We start from the raw sequence: 20,210 nt of genomic DNA, 5'->3' as shown, positions 1-20,210 counted from the left end.
AATTCAAGCCACATTAGTTGTCGATATATGAATAAATAATAACAGTTTCTTGTCAGCAAGTGCTAATTGGTAATCACAGTATTTGAGTCTGAATACATAGAGTAAGGAGCTTTTGATAAATAGCAACAACCGGGACTTGAAGGAAAGGTAAGCAAATTGCAGCATCCCATAATAATCTGGCAAATACAATTTATAAAATGATCGGCGATGTCTAGAATTCTACAGCAACTTAACAGCTCATCCAAATATTGAAGTCCTTGCTGTCATTTCGGAGTTGGGTTCACCTAACCAAAGGCTTTTAGCTCTTATTTGACTTATTTTTGGCGAATGAGTAAAACCTCACCCAAGGAATTCTGGGAGATGTAGTTTTTTTTTAAATATAAGATTGAAGGAGCTCCTTGGTTCTGTTTTTCCAGTCGCTGTGAAACCGCAGCACCTGCTCTTTCAGCAGTGTGCAGGAGCCAGTGGCAGCAGTGTTGATGTTGGGTTTTTTTTATTTTTATTAAGCGGTCCGCTCCCCCCCCCGGTGAGTGTCCCGGGGCGGCGTTTGCGGGCGGGGGTCACAGGTCAATGGTGTCGCTGCACACGCTGAGCGCGTCGATCTGGCGGCAGACGCTGATGAACTCGGCCTGCACGGCCAGGTCCCGCTCGGCAGGGGCCCCGGGGCCCTCCGGGGTCCGGTAGCGTCTCTGCAGCTGCGCCGCCGGGTTGCCGGCGGCGACGCCGAACGAGCCCCGGCCCCTCCCCTCGGGCGAGGCGCAGAGCACCAGGGAGGAGCCGTCGAGGGAGGCGCTGCTGCCCCTCCAGCAACCCCCGGAGGAGTCGGAGTCCGACCCCGCGCCTCCCCCCGCCCCCGCCGCGCCTCGCCTCTCCTCCGGGGGGCGCTCCATCTCCGCGCAGGACGAGGTCCGGTACAGGCCGCGGTCGGCCGGGTTCTCGGCGAAGGGCCGGAGGTCGGCCGCGCCGCGGGCGTCCAGGGAGAACTCGCTGGAGCCGCGGAGCCGCGAGGCGCCGAACAGGCTGCGCGGGAACAGCGGCTCGCCGAACAGCGCCTCGTCGATGCTGCGCCGCAGGTTGATGGGCGACGGCGGCCGCAGGTCGCCCGTGGAGTCGCTGGCGGGCGACGATTTGGGCGAGCCGGCCTCGTCGAGGGCGCCCGGCGAGAGGCGCCCGCCGGCGTGGCACAGCAGGTCCAGCCCGTCCAGGCTGCTCAGCCGCGTGTCCACCAGGGTGTAGAGGGGCAGGCACTCAGACTCCCGCCGCCCGATGGAGTCGCAGATCACCAGCTTCTCCTGCTGGGACAGCGACCACTGGTAGTTCCCCGTCAGCACGGGCGACTTCAGGTCCACCCGCCCGCGGGGGCAGGAGAGCCGCGGCCAGCAGAGGCCCGGCTGGGGCAGGTCGCCGGAGCAGAAGAGCGGCGGCCCCACCACCAGGGCCAGGCTCAGGCACACGCCCGCCTCGCACACCCGGCAGCCCAGGTGGAAGGCCCACCAGGGCCAGGGCCGGAAGACCTGCGCCCCGCCCAGCCCCAGGGCGTGCAGCATGGCGTAGAGCTGCAGCCCGGCGCAGGCCAGGGCGAACAGCGCCGAGAACGCGGCCGTCACCGCCGCCCGGTCCCAGTCCTTGGGGTCGGCGAAGGGGCAGCGGTGGTAGCGCTCGGCCAGCGGCGAGGTGTTGTTGAGGTGGTAGATGTGCTTGGCGTCCGCCCGCACGTAGCAGTAGAAGGCGAAGTAGGCGGCGGAGAGGAAGGCCGCCAGCGCCACGAAGGAGCCCTGCGACACGAACGCCAGGCAGGGCAGCCGCGTGAACACCTGGAGCAGGACGACCGAGCCCAGCGTGGCGCCGAAGTGCAGGAGCACCAGCGCCGCCAGGAAGCAGGGGTGCTGGAACAGGGAGCTGGACAGCTGCATGCGGGAGCGCATGGACAGCAGGAGGAAGACGATGCCGAAGGCGGCGGTGAGGCAGGGGAAGGGCAGCTCGTGCAGCAGCAGCGCGCCGGCGGGCGGCAGCCTGTCCCGCCGGCCGTAGGCGTCGTAGAACAGCGAGAAGGCGCGGCTGCAGCACGCCGTCAGCAGGAAGAGGTCCACCAGGGCGAAGTACCCGCAGCCCGACGGGCAGCGCGCGGGCAGGCACAGCAGGTTGAGCGCGGAGGCCAGCGCCAGCGCGGCGAAGACCGCGCCCAGACCGTACACGTGCGCCTCCCAGGCCCGTCCCCACGTCGCCAGGGCGCTGCCCCAGTCCGAGGACAGGGGCACCAGCATGGGCGGGGCCGGCGGCAGGGACGGGTCGTAGGAGCGGTTGTTGTTGTTGTTGTTGTCGTCGTCGACGACGTCGTCGTCGATGTCGTCGTCGTCCGGGAAGGCGGGGCCCCAGGGCTCGGAGGCGTTGCAGAGGCCCGCGGGGTCCGAGTCGCAGTCGGGGGGAGGGGACGAGTCGTCCGCCGTCGTGTCGGGAGACCAGTCCTCCTCGTCGTCGTCGTCGCCCGGCGGGTCTGCGAAAACAACCGCCACGCCGGGCGTGAGCGATACACTCAACCAGCAGCTCGCCGAAAACACAGGGAGCACCCCATTTACCATTTACATAAGTTCAGGAACGCAAATAACACCAGGCCGATGCGCTGTTAGCATACGGCCCGGTTGGAGATGAAGTTGAAGGTGAAGACATACTCTATTGAACCCCTAATTCGTCCTCTGTGTTTGACCCACCCTCGTCACTTTGGCGCTGTGGGCAGCCACCGTGCAGCGCCACGGATCAAGGGCCCGACAGCTGTGTGGATCTTATCGCGGCTTCACCTGGGATTGAACCGCCAATCTTACGGGTCCCAGTCATGTACCTCAGCCACTCGGCTACGGGCTGCCCTACATTCCCAGACTCCTGCGCATTCTCAACATAAGTCCCTGTGGAGATAATGAATACATAAATAAATACATACTTAAAATAAACAAAATGACTGCACTCCAGCGCAACTTCACGTGCTCCCCTCAGTAACGAGCAACAGGACCCCACGAGCGGGAGTGCATTCCGGCAAAGCTTAGGAGCGCACCGACTCACGTCGACATAATGCGGTTGCTTAAATTGCTGCTTAAAAAAGGCACGGGCCCGACATTTCGAAAGTACGCGGCTGTGTGTGTGTGTGTGTGTAATTGGTTAATCCGTTTTAAAAAGAGGCTGTAAGTAGGTAACTTAAAATGGGTCACGCAGAGAGAGAGAGAGAGAGAGAGAGGGGTGCTGTGGAGATTACACTGTGCCGGTGACCCCGTTGCTGCTCGACTTCTGCAGCTATTTTCGTGAAAAGCGAGGCTTTTTCACCAACATCGTCAATATACCTGTGGAGACGTGTGGATCCCCGTTAATGCTTAAGTGCATTATCCCTTTCAAGCTCTTATTCGTTACGGGTTATAATGAATAAAATCCGAAGTGGAATATTCTTGTTGTAATTTCTTCTGGGTTTTTTTTTCTTTTCTTTTTTTTTTCCCTGTCATCTGATATTATATTTCTCATTTCGTATTGCAGTCAGATGCTCTGAACCGTTAAGGATTTTGTGAATTTTAATTACTCATTTTCTAAGTTTGCTGCTACACTGAGACCGCATTTGTCTTCGCAGCAATGCATACAAAAACTACAGCAAGTACTAATTTAGAAACATTTCAGCGAACTGGTACAATGACAGTTTTTCTAGCCGTACATTTCTTGTTGGAATTTCATGGGTTCGTTTATTCACAGAAATGAACAGCCTCGGCTGTAATGTTGATTGATAAGATATGGATAAAATGGAATGATTGTCTGAACGAGGGTCACGCCATTGATGTATTTGGTGGCATAGTGACACTGGTATGAATATAAATGAAGTGATATTGATTTGGACCATCTTGACGTTTCTGTCACCGTTGAAATGAATCTCTGGGTCGGAATACACATTAAAAGGAGAAGGGTTTTTTTTTTTTATGCCAGTGACTAGACATCCAAACAGGCAATGAACAGGTCATGAGGGTTTTTGTTATTATGGGCTGTATGTCTCCAGTCTGTAAGCAAGCAGCTGGAATGTAATATACGACATCACCCTTCTGGAGAAATTCAGTCTACTGAGACAACTGGAATGGGCTGTCTCAGGCAGAGTTCCAGAACATTCCAAAAATCGGGTTTGGATCTGTTGACCAAGAGGGCCGGTCACATATGGGTAACGTATGCTTCAAGATCCTCCTTGGGTGTCTCGGTGGCGCAGCCTGCAGAGCACTGACCGCATGCTCATTGTGAGCCGCGACGTCAACGGTTCGAATCCGACCGTCTGACAATTTGTCGCATGTCTTTCCCTCTCTCTCGCCCCCATTCTTGCTGTCTCTATATACTGTCCAATAAAGCTGAAAAAGGCCTAAAAAAAAAAAAAAAATCTTTAAGATCCTCAAGCACCTAGTGAGTACCCCGGTTCTGTGGACAGGGCCAACCCTGCAAGTCTGCAGTCAAGATGTGCTTGACCACGGAGGGAAGATGATCACTCCGTATCATTAAGTGACAACTGACATCAGTCTTGCCTTTAGAAAGGTTCCCCACAAACCCGACCAGGTAAATGTCCAGCAGCATGATACAACTTCCCTGTTGAAACGTACACAAACGCACAAATGAATAGACACACCTGTCTAGCTTCTGTTGCTTTCCCCTGGTGTTAAATTCAGCTTACGAGCTGGTCAAACCATGTTGAGCATAGAACTGGTCGCCCAGCTTCAAAACCTAGCTTGAGCTGTTTTTTTTTTCCAGCAGGGTCATATGCAATAAAACCAGGCGTCTGAAGAACTACAGAATGGGTGGTATGGATAGGCACTGTGCCAGGAGTAATGATGTCATAATCAGTATCAGCAGCAGGCAGATGATTGGACGACAGGAAGCGTTTCTTTCCATTGCACCACCAACCATTCCAGCCAATAAACATGACATTTCTCGTGGCTAAACATGGCCGTTTTGTTCCACTGTGTGCGGGCATTGATTTGGCCACGGCTCCAGATGAGCAGGAAGCCGACAGCAGACATGGTTAAACACCTCTCCTCTGCGTTCCTTCCTTCCTCTATATACGTCCAAGGCTAGGAGCCCCCCCCCCCCGTTGCTATGGCAGCTGGTCAAACTGCACATCGACTATATTTGCGGTACGGTTTGTACTGAAGTGTGCTCGGTCCTTGAATCCGTGGATTTTCCGGTCAGGTGCACCTCGCCGCGTTAAAGCTCTGCCTTGTTCCCCGGCCGATTCAATTAGAGGGCCTCGCGTTAAACCTCTCGGAGGCGAACACTTCACCGAGGGTTCGCTGTTATAAAATGGTCGCTTAAGCATGTGGTGGTGTGGTAAGCCACAGCCTCTCGTGTGTTTATGAAAAATAAAAAAAAAGAAGAAAAAAAAGCCCTTTGGTGCCGATGTCTGTGGTCTTCCTGACGGTCTTCCCACCACACCCAGCTGGTGGCAGATATACTGTCGTGTTTTTGATGGGAAGGCCGTAGCGACCACTCCCACGGGCGGGTTTATTTTTCTTTGGCCGCCTAGCTTCCTGCTAAAGCTGGAGCAATTGCGACAAAAGAAAAACAAATTAAAAAAAGACCATTAGAGTGCATGAGACCACAGTGGGACAGACAAAACAGCCGAAACAGGTCTGACGGTACTTTCGGGAACTGTTAGCCCTGCTGTGTTAGCACTGGGCTGTGTGCTTGGCTGAAGTTTGCATATGTCTGTTATCAATTATTTGCATAATTATTCTCACACATTAATAAGAAATGTGTTCATAATACTGACGTCTGACGACAGTGTAGGCAAAAAAAAAGGTAAGGTTCAGTATTATGGAAGATTAATTACACCTTAGATTCCCACGTCTATACACTGTACGGGCTGACACACATTGGTAATGATACGATCAAATGCGGAATCCTGACACGTCCATTAATTTTCTGTGAGTTTCATAACTGACTGTCAAGCTTAGTAACATCATTAAGCTCCCCCCAATCCTTGTGTGAGTCTGATGCAGTTTTAATTTGCAGTCTGGAACGGTTCTGGTCTGGGAAGGGAAGTCTCGGTGTTTCGCCCCAAGAGACTTGTTTTTTTTTATTTTTATTGTCGCAATTTTGGTCTCGCCACTTTCCTTTCAGAAGCCACTTTATTGATGTGCAATTAAACCACTTCCTTGCGCCCAGCTGCCATAAATAGCTTTTGTGTTTTGTGTTTTAATGAGTTAATATGTTTGTGGATTTGGTGGACAAAGGGAAAGGGACAGATAGTTGATCGGAGCGATACGAAGCACCTGCAGATGACTAATTATCTGTGGACTGTTTATCGGGACCGACCAGCGACGGTTAAAACGGGCTGGCTCGCACGAACGCATATTCCGCAGAGGGAAGGGCTGAACGGCACAGCAAATAGTTAATTTGCACAACCGGCCGCCAAGCCTGGAAAATGGCTAACGCTTTGGAGAAAGACACACCGCAGCAGATGGTTGTCAAACAAGTTGAACAAAACGAGTTTAATTCAACTTGCTTCAAACAAAAGGCTAGTCTCTGCTGAAAAAAAACAAAACAAACAGCTCCAGCTGGGTACTGAAAAATCAGGTATCTGGTTGACCAGTTTGACCAGCTCCATACTCAACATGGGTTGACCAGATGAGAATATGCTTTGAAACAGCTGGTCGCTGGTATTTCAAGCTGGTCATCGCTGGATTTTACACCAGCGTGGAAAACAGGAAATGTACTGCATCGGAGCACGAACTGATATGGTTTGTTTTTTTTAACATTATCATTCCGTCAGCTTCATCCCTGGTCTCCTTGTTTGTTTTTGTAGGTAATGCCCTTGTCCGTGGGGGGTGGACATTTTTGGGACTGTTTTTCTGACACTGTCTTCTTGCCTGCCAGTCTCTCTTTCTGGCTGGCAGCAAATGACACCTGCAGCCATTTTGTGTGTTGGGTTGCTCCATGAAAACTATTCAGCTATGCCAGCTTGACCAGCTTCAAGAAACACGCATACATCTACATACTATATACCCCTAAAAATGTTATGATGCTACTGTCTTAAAAGATCCAGAGTATGGTCACAGGCGGCATGAAACCGGTTAGCATTAACCTAGAAACTATTTTTGATTTATTCCTACTTTCCTTCCAATTTCATATGCCTTCAAGGGGAGAAGAAGTCACAAAAATTACAAAATATTGTCAGTTGAAATTCTGCCTGTGGCACTGAACCTAAAAGATGAGTGTCTATATGTAGCATGAACTAGTTTGGGAACAGATCCAGCAGTATTAATGTCTTGATATATTAGTTGCCCATGATGAAGGCGTTGGGAGAAAATGAGTCATAACAACAGTGAAGTGCTGTAGCATCTTGTTCTCCGGGGTATTATTGTAAAGGCTGTCAAAGACTGGCAAGAAATGAATTTCTGTTGTTCTTGCACTGACAGCCTCCGTGCTGTCAGTGTCCTGCAGACGCAATCTCTGCCAGATTCTGACCCATCATTTCAGTGTTGGTGGGAGCTCGCCAAAACAAACAGCTTGGCGCTTGTTTGCTGTGATGTTTATGTGAGAGATATGAGAAGTGTCTTGGAATCAACCCACCCCTTCCCCTCGCACACGCACACACACTCACACACACGCATGCACGCACGCACGTACAAACGCACACACAAACTCTCACACGCATCCGTACATCTATTCACACCCTCTCCCACACACAAACACATATGCAAACACACATCCACCCTCTCACTCTCTCATGCTCGTGCACACACACACACACACACACATCCACCGTTCCTCTCTCAGGCATGCACACACACACACACACACACACAAACAGCATTCAGAACCAGCCCCCCCGTCTCACAGTTATGACATCACCGCGATGTTTGCCTGTCATTGCTGCAGCAGTGTAGGTATTTGGCGCAGTGTTGAAGAATGCTCCGCAACCCAACTTTACTACGCCATTACCCCACCCATACCCATCTCTCCCCCTGACTCTCCCTCTCACACACACACACACACACTGCCGTCACACTGCCAGGGTCCACCCTGGAAACACCGCCTCACCGAAACGGCGGGGTCCAGCTCTCTGGAAGCACTTGACCTTTCGCGACGCGCTCTAGTTTTCAGCAGCTTCTCGGCAGCCTGCGTCTCTCTCCTGTGGAAGCGCCGAAGCTATTTCCGCCTCTCTATAAAGGGATTCTGGGCCACTCCGCTACCGGCAGACGCCCGGTGCGCTACATGTGAGATACAAGCGGGCAGATGTGTGGCCTATATTGAGTTTTTGACTGATGGGTTGATCCACAGTTGGTTCAGTGTGACTTCAATTGCTTCAATAAAACCCCGGGCGAAGAGACTGGATAGTGTGTATGTTATAGGAAGCTCTGTTCAGTCTTTGAACAGGTCATTTGCAAAGCAAATTAATTCTAACACATTATTATGTATGAGTATGTATGTGTATGTATTAATACTGTCTTTGGAGATGGAAAAAATCAGAAAAATAAGGCTGAATTAATCGTGGGTGTATGTGCGTGCACGTGTGTGTATAAAGTGGTTCTCCTCAGCCATAGAACGGGGCATATTAATTTGGACTCTTAAAACTGTTTCAGAACATACAATTAATCAGCGGACAGTATGTAATTGCTCGGGAGCAGAGGTAGATGGATCCTGAAGGATTTTGCTGTCAAGTGAAACAGTTTGTCCCTCCCACCCATTAGGAATCAATTAGGGCAGAACAGGCATTATGGGATACGCACCACCCCGCCTGACACAGCTGACGTAGAGCCTCTAAAGTGCAGCTGTTGTGTGTACGGATGTTTGGACTCTTCCCCATCTCTTATTTTTCACCTCCCCCTGAGGTGAGACAAGGAAGTGATGTCACGGCGAAATCAAGAAAATGCAAATTAGGAACATGGGATGTACTTAAACGTAGATTTGAAGCCACGTTACGTTGCAGACATGGCAGATGCTTGGCACATGGGGAGAGCTGAATCCACAATCATTTACACGTCATTCATTCTGAAAAAATACTTCCTGAAAGGTAGTATACAAGTTTCAATTGGACAAAATTGAGGGGCGACATGGCTCAGGCAGTAAGAGCAGTCGTCTGGAAGTCGGAGGGTTGCCGGTTAAATCCCCCGCCCGGGCTGTGTCGAAGTGTCCCTGAGCAAGACACCTAACCCCCAAATGCTCCTGACGAGCTGGTCGGCGCCTTGCATGGCAGCCAATCGCCGTCGGTGTGTGAGTGTGTGTATGAATGGGTGGATGAGAAGCATCAATTGTACAGCGCTTTGGATAAAGGCGCTATATAAATGCCAACCATTTACCATTTATTATACAAGTTTCAATTGTACAAAATGGCGGCGTCGGTAAACTCGTAGACTTCCCCAAGCTTCAAAACACTTTTCAGTGGGTGACGTAACTTCCATCCATCCATCCAATATAAGAACCCGCTTATCCTGAACAGGGTCGCAGGGGGGCTGGAGCCTATCCCAGCATACATTCGGTGAAAGGCAGGAATACACCCTGGACAGGTCGCCAGTCCATCGCAGGGCGCACACACACTCATACCTATGGGCAATTTAGACTCTCCAATCAGCCTAACCTGCATGTCTTTGGACTGTGGGAGGAAACCGGAGTACCCGGAGGAAACCCACGCAGACACGGGGAGAACATGCAAACTCCACACAGAGAGGCCCCGGCCGACCGGGATTCAAACTCAGGACCTCCTTGCTGTGAGGCAATGACGTAACTCGGTCCATATTATTCCACAGTCTGTGAGTGAGACCTTCGCGTGCGGCCCCACACACGGGCGAGCGGGGAACCTGCCCGTTGCAGCAGGGCCGTTTTTCAGCACACATTAAAGTTTGATGAAAAGGTTTGACGGGGCGAGACAGGCAGGGGTAACCCGAGACCAACTGCCGCTCGTCCGACAATCACTCGGCGTAACCGCGGAAACCCTCCGCTTCGAGAACACACCGCTCTCCCCATAACCAAGCGATACGGGATGATTTTTATCGACGCCTACGTTTATTTGGACACCGATCTCGAAACCTGATCTCACTGTGACACTGATACCGTGGCCGTATCGTGAAGAAAACAGGTCACACGAAATTGACAAACGCAGATCTCTGCGATTATAGCACGCTGCTGACAAAGATGAGACTGCTTCGCTTGGCCTGACATAAAATGTAAGGGTAGCTCTCCAAACAGACATCCAAAGGAAATTACAACCAATAGAGAGAACAGTATGGATTCCTGATCTCAGCTTTGTAATACCAGGTAGAAATAATAAAAGGATCATAGTGGGGTTACCTGCATGCAGAGGCCCCAAAGGTGTTTCCGGGGAAACAGAGGCTGTCCAGCGCCTGATTGGCTCGTCCACCTCTGGCCGTGTTCCGACCTCTCCCCCCGTCTCGGGCAAAGTGCCTGCAACAGAGTTTTTGGCATTTGAAGCGCTCGCCCCCAAACTCACGACTGAACACACTGGCAAATGTTCTCACGCTGGGCAGCTTACATTCCTACACTGGACTACGGCGGCCTGTAGCGTAGTCCATCTATCCATTATCTGAACCCGCTTATCCTGAACAGGGTCGCAGGGGGGCTGGAGCCTATCCCAGCATACATTGGGCGAAAGGCAGGAATACACCCTGGACAGGTCGCCAGTCCATCACAGGGCACATACACCATTCACTCACACACTCATACCTACGGCCAATTTAGACTCTCCAATCCGCCTAACATGCATGTCTTTGGACTGTGGGAGGAAACCGGAGTACCCGGAGGAAACCCACGCAGACACGGGGAGAACATGCAAACTCTGCACAGAGAGGCCCCGGCCGATGGGGATTCGAACCCAGGACCTCCTTGCTGTGAGGCGGCAGTGCTACCCACTGCACCATCCGTGCCTCTGTAGCGTAGTGGTGAAGGTAAATAACTGGGACACACAAGGTCGGTGGTTCTAATCCCGGTGTAGCCACTATAAGATCTGCACAGCCGTTGGGCCCTTGAGCAAGGCCCTTAACCCGGCATTGCTCCAGGGGAGGATTGTCTCCTGCTTAGTCTAATCAACTGTACGTCGCTCTGGATAAGAGCGTCTGCCAAATGCCAATAATGTAATGTGATGTAATGGATGTAATGTAATGTAATGTAATGGATGTAATGTAACTGTCACTCCTACATTTTCACCGAGACAAACACGGCCCGTCTCAGATGAACAGCATTGTGTGCAATCTGCAGTTTCACCACAGAGAATGGATGACAAGTGTTTTGTTTTTCGGTTTTGTAATAAGAAGTAAGACTTTTCTTTCTCCCAAGTACAAAATATTAGCTTGTTTTATGAGCTGGTTGGTGCCTTGCATGACAGCCAATCGCCGTTGGTGTGTGAGTGTGTGTATGAATGGGGGAATGAGAAGCATCGATTGTACAGCGCTTTTGGATAAAGGCGCTATATAAATGCCAAGCATTTACCATTTATATTTCACGATTTGTTTAACAAGTGAAATGTTCTTATGCCATTGGCAAATCTTGAAATGAGTCATACTGTCTAGCCTCATTGGCACAGTCTTTATCTTATTTAAGATAAATAAGATTTGAAGTCTCAATATAAGTACTACAATACTCACTGACTTGTTTTTTTGTCAGTGTTAAGAGCCCAGTAGCTTAAAAGCAACGGAACCGCAGCACTTCGGCACACTGGAGAACGCGCTCGACTTCAGAAACAGAGGCGGTAACCCAGTTCTGTCAGGCAGATCTGCCTTATTGACTTCGCCGGCTGTGCGTGTCTGTAGTCTGACGTTCGTTACCCATTCCTCCCGTTGATGAGTACGTGCCCTCTGCCGAGGAACTGCCAGGGCACGTTATCAAAATGGCGGATCCCGTTCTCGTTCGGTTCAGCGGGCTTGCCGTCAGACTGGCACGGGAGAAAACTGCCGAGTAACCGTGGCAACACGACAAACGCCAACACGCACTCGGTTGGGTGGGCTTTTATGACATCATAGTTTTAGGTCTCAACCTGAGGATTATATGTTCATATCTAGCACTATACACAACATTACACTATGTGTCATTTATCCAAAGCAACTTACAGTTGATTAGACTATGCAGGAGACAATCCTCCCCTGGAGCATTGTGGGGTTACGGGCCTTGCTCAAGGGCCCCACAGCTGTGCAGATCTCATTGAGGCGACACTGGGGATTGAACCACCAACCTACCGGGGCCCAGTCATGGACCACTAGGCTACAGGCTGCCTCAATCACTATCATCTCCCAATCACTGTTGGTCAGTACAGGGATACACTCAACTATACTATCTTATGGTCAGGGTAGAAGGTAGTCTCTGTCTCTGTTTGTCAGGAAACTGCGTCTGCGTCAGCAGTACAGATGTACACTTTGCCTGCAATACTGTTTATTTTTTCCCCGACAGGAGGTAACACTATAATTTCTCTCTCGTGGACAGTATAGTGGGCCACCATTATAGGAACTCCCTCCTCATTTAAAATGGTGGGACAGGGGTCCGCTGTGGTGTATGTGTACCGGGCAGCGTAAAGCGGAGCGCACACACAGTACGTCTGTCCCGGCAACGTAGGGGTGCCGTGACGTCTCTCTCGCTCAGTTTAAAGTGGTGTCACAGGGAAACCGGTCCCCCTCCCTCCCTGCTGCGCCGGCTCTCATAAATATAAATTAGCGGCACTGCGCCGGGCCGGGGGGGGTTTATTGGCTGCTGACCGTTTGCTGCCCGATCACTGCCCCGAGGGCCTAACAGTGCTGCACGCCACCGCAGAAAAACACTCCCTCTCTCTCTCTCTCTCTCCTCCTTTCTCCCTCTCTGTCTCTCTCTCCTCCCTCTCTCTGTCTCTCTGTCTCTCCTCTCTGTCTCTCTCTCCTCCCTCTCTCTCTCTGTCTCTCCTCTCTGTCTCTCTCTCCTCCCTCTCTCTCGGTCTCTCTCTCCTCTCTCTCTCTCTCTCTCACATGTCTCTCATGCACTCCCTACTCTCTCTCTCCCTCTCTCTCCTCCTTTCTCTCTCTCTGTCTCTCCTCCCTCTCTGTCTCTCTCTCCTCTCTCTCTCTCTCCCTCTTTCTCGGTCTCTCTCTCTCTTACACACACTGTCTCTCACTCACTGCTCTCTCTCTTTCTCGCACACACTGTTACTCACCCACTCCCTGCTCTCTCCTTCTCTCTCATCTACTCCCTGCTCTCTCTCCCTCTCTGTCTCTTTCTGGATGCATGCCAATACTCAAATACTTCTGGATAGGAGAAGAGGTAGCAGCGGAGGAAAGGATGATGCATTTCTCGGGGATGAACCCCCCCCCTCTCTCCCTCCCCCTCTCTCTCTTTCTCTCTCTCTGTCCCCCTCTCTCCCTCCCTCTCTCCCTCTCTCACTCTCTCTCCCTCCCTCCCTCTCTCTCTCTTCCCCTCTCTCACAGTACAGTGAGTTTATCACAGACCGGGTCAAAATATGTACTTGTTTTTGCGCTTTACAGAGCTTGTCTGGTGTGTTGGAACCAATCCAATGAAATACTCTCAAAAAGTGCAAACCCCACCTTCTGGTCCTCTCGGTTGGCTAAAATGCACCAGGCAAGATCAATTGGGCACAGAAAAGTATTTGAATCCAAAACAATAAAGTTTTGCAAAGGAGGGAGAGAGGCAGACAGGGACAGAGGCTAAAAGAGAGCAAGAGAGAGGGGATATATTATCCTTTAAAAGTGGGGCTTATAATCTTCCTGACAGTCCAGCTGTTTTAGTGAAAAGGTCTGGCTCATGAGTCGAAATCCGTTAAGGGGGCACAGAAGGGTACAAGGTACATCCGTCAATTTTTATCTATCAAATTCAATTACACGTACAATCAGCTAACAGGCTCAACTGAAAGGCTCTTGGGAAGTAAGCCGATAAATCAATTTCTAATCTTGGGGGGACGGCATCTGCGCTCCTGCAATGACAAAAAAAACGCAAAGGCCCCAATCTGCCAATGTGGAGATTTAGCTTGCCGTTTACGTAGCGTTTATGATTTAGCATAGCATTTAGCACTGCCATTCTATTGGCTGTTTGTTTACATGCTTCTAAGAGACGCATCACTTGACTAGCATTTGCCAGCTAACCCAAAATGTCGTTGCCATGTTGTGACACTGTTACAACATTGACAGAACATTCCAGTAACATTGTGGGAACGTTTTTGGCTGGGATTCACTCTGCAGGCGGCTGGTCAGGATAACTTAAGAGGCCTTTGTGATTGATCATTACCTGCTGTTGCTGTTCATGCGTTTAGCTTTGGTGAAGAATATTTCATACTGGGCTGTGGTTTTAAGTGTGCCCTGCTGAGAAAAACAACTCAAGCCAGGTTTCGAAACAGTTGGTAGCTGGTTGACCAGTTCAGACCAGCTCCACACTCAACACAGGTTGACCAGCTCAAGCTAGGTTTTGAAACAGCTGGTAGCCGGTTGACCAGTTCAGACCAGCTCCATACTTAACGTGGTTCGACCAGCTGAAGCTGGGGTTTGAAACAGCTGGTAGCTGGTCATTTCAAGCCGGTCGTAGCTGGATTTTACACCAGGGGTGTCCTCTGCCAAGACATCTGAAAGGTCTCAAAGTGGCTTTGTGTAGACTGTCCGGTGGGTTGTGTCGGCAGTATTTTAGCGGCTCATTCATCATCTGCATTTTAATAAATGATGCGCTCTGAATAGTGAACCAGATCGCGGGTCAGTAACGCGGCGAATCTCTCGCCCCCAACCCCGCGTTCATTCATATTCCACGCGGCACTCTGGCGTGGCTACCTCCAGTCCCTGTCCTTCCTCAGTAGAGCGCCAATTAGGGTTACCATGGCTACGTGGCGGCAGCAGAGCTCCCAATTACCGCGGTTGCCTCTCCGTCGGGCCGGACGTGTTCGAGAGAAGGAGTCGCGGCGAAGCGAACGTAAAATAATCTTTGAAAAAAAACGAACAATTAAGTCCGCAGCACAACTGTCATAACCCGCGGCGTTCGCAGGTAAAACAAACACGTTTTCGAAAAAAAAAAGGCTCGCGTTTTTACTCACGCCCACACCGCTTAATATCACCGTCAATATCTCTAATGCGACTGAGCGAGCCTTAATTGCGTCCACCCGTCAAATGACGACACGGTCCGCTGGATACGCGGTATTTACATCACAGTCGTGCTGCTATACCCCGAAGCAGCTTTCTGTCTCAGAGACCGGCTACTGTTAATGTTATTCAGCTGAACGGGCCGTCTGCAAGGAGCACCCGTCCATACATTGATTCTCGCATGCCAGGAGGCCATTGCTTGAATTTTAAGGCCCCGAAAACGCTCATCACCAGTAATTGAAGTCGATTGAAGTCGATTGACACCCATTGCCTGAAAAACGATGAGTTGCACATTGAGTGCTTCCAAATCCTTAATTTCAATTTATCAACAGGGCTAATGGTACCTGAAGACCAAGTGCATCCCTGGTGGAAAATCTAGCTATGACCAGCTTGAAATACCAGCTACCTGCTGTTTTCAAAACATAGCTGGAGCTGGTCAAGCCATGTTGAGTGTGGAACTGGTCTGAACTGGTCAACCAGCTACCAGCTGTTTAAAGACATAGCTTCAGCTGGTCAAACCATGTTGAGTATGGAGCTGGTCTGAACCGACCATTCAACCAGCTACGAGCTGTTTCAAAACCTAGCTTGAGCTGTTTTTTTCAGCAGGGATGGTTTCTACTGAAGAAAAATCATGTGGCATGTAGGCTCCGTGGACATATTGCTGGGGCCATATTTTCTGCAAATAATACCTCTGTAGGCTCTCTTCCTGTCTTCCTGCCTGCACTGTTGTAAAAATCCGCTGCAGCTTGTGATGTCAGAATGGCACTCGGTCCAAAACTGCAGGATTTGCGCAGATTGACACAAAATGGAGGTGAAGTCTTTCATTCGGCGCGCTCCCCCCCGTCTTCACTAAAACGGTTCCCTCGCCCCGCTCTCGTGCGGAAACGTTGCCTCCTCTCTGCCCCCGAAAACGTGTGTGGGAATGTGGCTGTGTTTGCGGAGGGAAGGGAAGGGGGAGAAGGGAGGAGGAGAAGGAGGAGGGAGGGGGGGAGGTCGCGATGCGGTTTGAGAGAGAGAGAGAGAGGGAGAGAGAGGGAGAGAGAGAGAGGGAGGGAGAGAGAGGGAGGGAAAGAGGGAGGGAGAGCGAGAGAGGGAGAGAGAGAGAGAGACAGAGAGAGAGAGGGAGAGAGAGGGAGAGAGGCAGAGGGAGAGAGAGAGGGAGGGAGAGGGAGAGAGAGAGAGAGACAGAGAGAGAGGGAGAGAGGCAGAGGGAGAGAGAGAGGGAGAGAGAGAGGCAGAGGGAGAGAGAGAGAGACAGAGAGAGAGAGGGAGAGAGCTGCAGTCTGATAGCAGCGTGCTCAGCATCTGCGCTGTGACCGTGGTCGCGGGCGGAATACTGATCTCCTCCTTCGCCGCAGCGAGAGCCGTGGGGAGCGGGAGCGAGGCCCGCCGACCGCAGCCCCCCGAAAACCCCCCGCAGGACCCCTCCTCCGGCGTTAACATAATCACGCCCCGCATACGGATTTCTGCCATTTTGTTTCCAATCCTGCGAAACCGGTCGCCGCGATCCGTCCCCTCGTTTAGCGCGTGGCGTCCGGGGCGGAAGCTAACCGCCGCAGACGAAGAACTGGGTTTTTTTTTTTGCGATGTTACGTTTTTGAATTCATCGTTTTAAATCCCTAGGCTCAATGCTAATCATCCCGCTTGTGTAAGTGCTTATATGGAATGCAGGCTGCTCAGACAAGACCATTTGAATCTTTCTTTGGACTCCAGCGATGGTTATCCTGTCCTGTACATCCCACAATGCCCTGAACGCACAGCATTTATGATGAGCGATGGTCCTGAGATGTGTGTTAACGCACGGTGGTCATAGGAGAGAGTGAAAGCTCATGGGTGTGTTGGGGGTGGAGAGGATACGATGAATCGGGAGACAGGGACGGAGATTTATGTTGATTCAGTGAAATGTGTCCTTTGACGCCTCTCCTGTTTCTGCATCAGAATGACCCCCCACCCCCCCCCCGGCTCTTTGTAAATACAGACATCAGCCAGACGATCCGGCCCCACGGTATGACTTGGGGGGGGTAGGGAGAGGGGGGAGGGGTGGTGGTGTGTGTGTGTCCCTTCAATGTCAACAAGGACATAAGTTATATTAGCCCTCCCTGCCCCCCATTACTGACACACACACACACACACACACACACTCACACACACTCTCACACACACACAGACAAACACACACACACACACACACACACATACAGACACACACACACACACACACACACACACACAGAGGCATAGCAAGTAGGCCGTATTTCCTGTCATTTTGTGGGTTTAGATAGGCGGTAATAGTGGTGTAAATCTCAGGCTCCGCCCTCACGCCGCGGCGTGCGCTGCAGCGCGGGTTTGATTGGCGTCTCTCACCTCGTGCCGGCGGCGCGGCGCTGAGGGACGGCTCCGTCGGGGTCGGCCTCCACGCCACGTCCTCGAAGTCCCCGGCGCCGTCGCCCGCGGTCGCCTCCGCTTCCGTCCGCCCTTCCGCAGCCCTCGTTCCGCTTCCCGAAACCCCCGCGTCCGCCCCCGACCCCGGCCCCGACCCCGGCCCGGGCCCCGCGGCCGTCATCCGGTCCCCGGCGGACGTGGGTTCCGTCGCCTCCGCTGTAATCGGGTCAGGCGAGGAGCTGTGGGTCTCCCCTCCCTCCTGCTCCTCCTCCGTGCGTGGGGCCGGGGATGACGCGTGGCTGCTGTGCGTCGCTGTCACGGCGACGGCGGCGGTGGGGGGGGTCTGCGCGTCCGCTCCGCTCACGCTGACGTGGAGCCCGGGCGCGTGAGGGCGGCGGCTCCCCGCGGAGCCAGGGGCCGGGTCCGTCGCCGTGGGTGCCGGAGGGTCAGAGGTCGTTTCCGCGGTGACCGTCCCCGTCCGTGTGGGAGCGAGGGGCTCCTCCCGGGAGGACGCGGTCGCGGGGCCTTCGCTGTCCGCCGCACCCGAGCCGTTCGGCGGCGCCTCCCGCGTCCCGCTCGGCCCCTCCGCCCCCCCGCCGCTCCAGAGGTCAAAGGGCACGCTGAACGGCAGCGAGAGGAAGGACGGCGTCCGGTCCTCCGGCGGCGCCGCCCAGAAGGGCCACACGGAGCCCGCCCGCCTCCCCTTCCCCGGTTTCCCGCCGCCGGGCTCAGTCAGCCGAGACGCGGTCCGAGCCGCCGCGGACGGCGCGGCGGTGAGGGAGCCGAGCGCTGAACACCAGAGACACAGCGCCAACATCCAGCCGTGCATCGGCATGCTGACCCTACCGAGGCATCAAGCGTCCATCACGCCCTCTCCGCCATCTTGTCCCGCTCGTCCTCCTGAGGGAGTCTGTCCCCTGTTTCTGCTCAGCGACCTGAAACGCAACAGACAGGGAGCACACACACAAAACGGACAGATTACAGATCTCGCGTCTCCTCGTCTCCTGTGACACAAAAAGCCTCAGAACCATTGTGCGCTTGTCTCGCTATTTCCTCTTGAATTGTTATACTGCTATCTCGCTTTCTCCGAGAACTTAATGCAATGTCTCCTCTTGAATTGCTACATTACCATGAGTTTTGACAGCATGGTTTCATGGTAAATGGTTGGCATTTATATAGCGCCTTTATCCAAAGCGCTGTACAATTGATGCTTCTCATTCACCCATTCATACACACACACACTCACACACCGACGGCGGTTGGCTGCCATGCAAGGCGCTGACCAGCTCGTCAGGAGCATTTGGGGGTTGGGTGTCTTGCTCAGGGACACTTCGACACAGCCCGGGCGGAGGATCGAACCGGCAACCCTCCAACTGCCAGACGACTGCTCTTACTGCCTGAGCCATGTCGTTTCATCCGTTCCATAGCCTTCATTTTAAATCTCCATCGGGCCAACATTTCCACATCATACGCTGTTCAGCGAGTAGGTATCGCGTGGGTTATGAAAGGCGTACAGAACAGAACAGATCGGCAAAAGCTGACTTTGTGCAGTCCCTGTCTGTGAGTCCTTGTTTTCACTCTAACTGAATTTTGGATGTGTAATGAGATGTGAATTGATATCCGGCTCAAATGAGCCTTTTACAATTAGCCATCCTCCAAGGCAACATTACGGCAAAGTAGCTCTGTGTGTTGCGAACTATGAATATTCTGTTTTATTAAAAAAGGCCTCGCTAAGCAATTACAGTCTCTCCAATGGCTAGCTCGCTCATTTTTTTGACAACGCCCGCTATTGCATTTCCTGTTGTGCAGGACGCGTGCTTTTTCATCTATTAATCGACACGCAGTTGGGTTCAAACAACAATACTTCATTCGTGAAAGTGTGACCAATTGACTACTGAAGGAAATTACTGCCTGTAAAACCCCCCAAAAAATACAACCTCACATTAATGAGCTGAACTGTTGTTTTAAATCAACGTAAAAGTCCTGAAATCGCTTGAATGTATATGTTCAATCCACGAAGGAGATTAGCAGTAAAGAAAATGGCCGACCCACACAAAAGGACAAGCCCCGACTTGGATGTGGAAAAAACGCGTGAGGTCATTCTAGATCGAGTGGGTCGACAAACAAAGCTAAATCCATTCAGGGAGCAACTTGTTTGCTTTTCCCACTGTCGGCCTCGTAACCCCCCTCGCAATCTCTCCCCTCCAAATCCAAACCCGAAACTGATTTGCCGAGGTCCGCTGCGTGTTTCCTCCTCTCCGCCCTGTGTGGAGACTGATAGGCATTAAAGCAATTTGCAGACAGGCAGTTGCTTCAGGCTGCTCCCCTGGGCCGGTCCGTGTCTTTCGGAGCCATAACCTACACTCGAGTCAGGAGCCGGTAATGAATCGCCTGACCTCAATTCTTCTCGAAAACCGTCTCGCGCGAGATCCGATCTCTCATTTCTCCGCGAGCCGCCTCGGCGAACTTCATTACGCGGCGTGTCTGCGTTTCCAGTACAGAAGCGGTAAGATCTGTCACTGAGTTTCCAGTACAGAAGCGGTAAGATCTGTCACTGAGTTTCCAGTACAGAAGCGGTAAGATCTGTCACTGAGTTTCCAGTACAGAAGCGGTAAGATCTGTCACTGAGTTTCCAGTACAGAAGCGGTAAGATCTGTCACTGAGTTTCCGGTACAGAAGCGGTAAGATCTGTCACTGAGTTTCCGGTACAGAAACGGTAAGATCTGTCACTGAGTTTCCGGTACAGAAGCGGTAAGATCTGTCACTGAGTTTCCG

At 52.1% G+C, this 20,210-nt stretch overlaps 1 protein-coding gene across 1 annotated transcript; it reads right to left on the bottom strand.

Moving 5' to 3' along the window:
- Nucleotides 1-560: 560 nt before the first annotated feature.
- On the bottom strand, nt 561-18,270 carry prrt4b (proline rich transmembrane protein 4b). Its single transcript, XM_061229100.1, has 5 exons — nt 17,418-18,270; nt 16,352-16,478; nt 14,827-14,933; nt 10,294-10,407; nt 561-2,494 (listed from the first exon to the last, which is right to left on the bottom strand). The coding sequence occupies exons 1-5, from the start codon at nt 18,268-18,270 to the stop codon at nt 561-563; spliced, it is 3,135 nt and encodes a 1,044-aa protein (XP_061085084.1).
- Between the last annotated feature and the right edge of the window lie 1,940 nt (nt 18,271-20,210).

Source organism: Conger conger, chromosome 19, assembly GCF_963514075.1.
Source record: "Conger conger chromosome 19, fConCon1.1, whole genome shotgun sequence".
Classification (NCBI taxonomy): domain Eukaryota; kingdom Metazoa; phylum Chordata; class Actinopteri; order Anguilliformes; family Congridae; genus Conger; species Conger conger.
Note: the sequence above shows the minus strand (reverse complement) of the source record. Positions and strands in the feature narration are given on the sequence as shown.

Excerpts from the sequence above, each read along its gene's own strand:
- prrt4b (XM_061229100.1), bottom strand. The coding sequence starts at position 18,270 with ATGCCGATGCACGGCTGGATGTTGGCGCTGTGTCTCTGGTGTTCAGCG. Across the intron at positions 14,934-16,351 it reads GGTCACAGCGCAGATGCTGA|TTGTGCTGCGGACTTAATTG; the intron begins GCACGCTGCTAT and ends GGGTTATGACAG. Across the intron at positions 10,408-14,826 it reads CCGACGGAGAGGCAACCGCG|GCACTTTGCCCGAGACGGGG; the intron begins GTAATTGGGAGC and ends ACTCTGTTGCAG.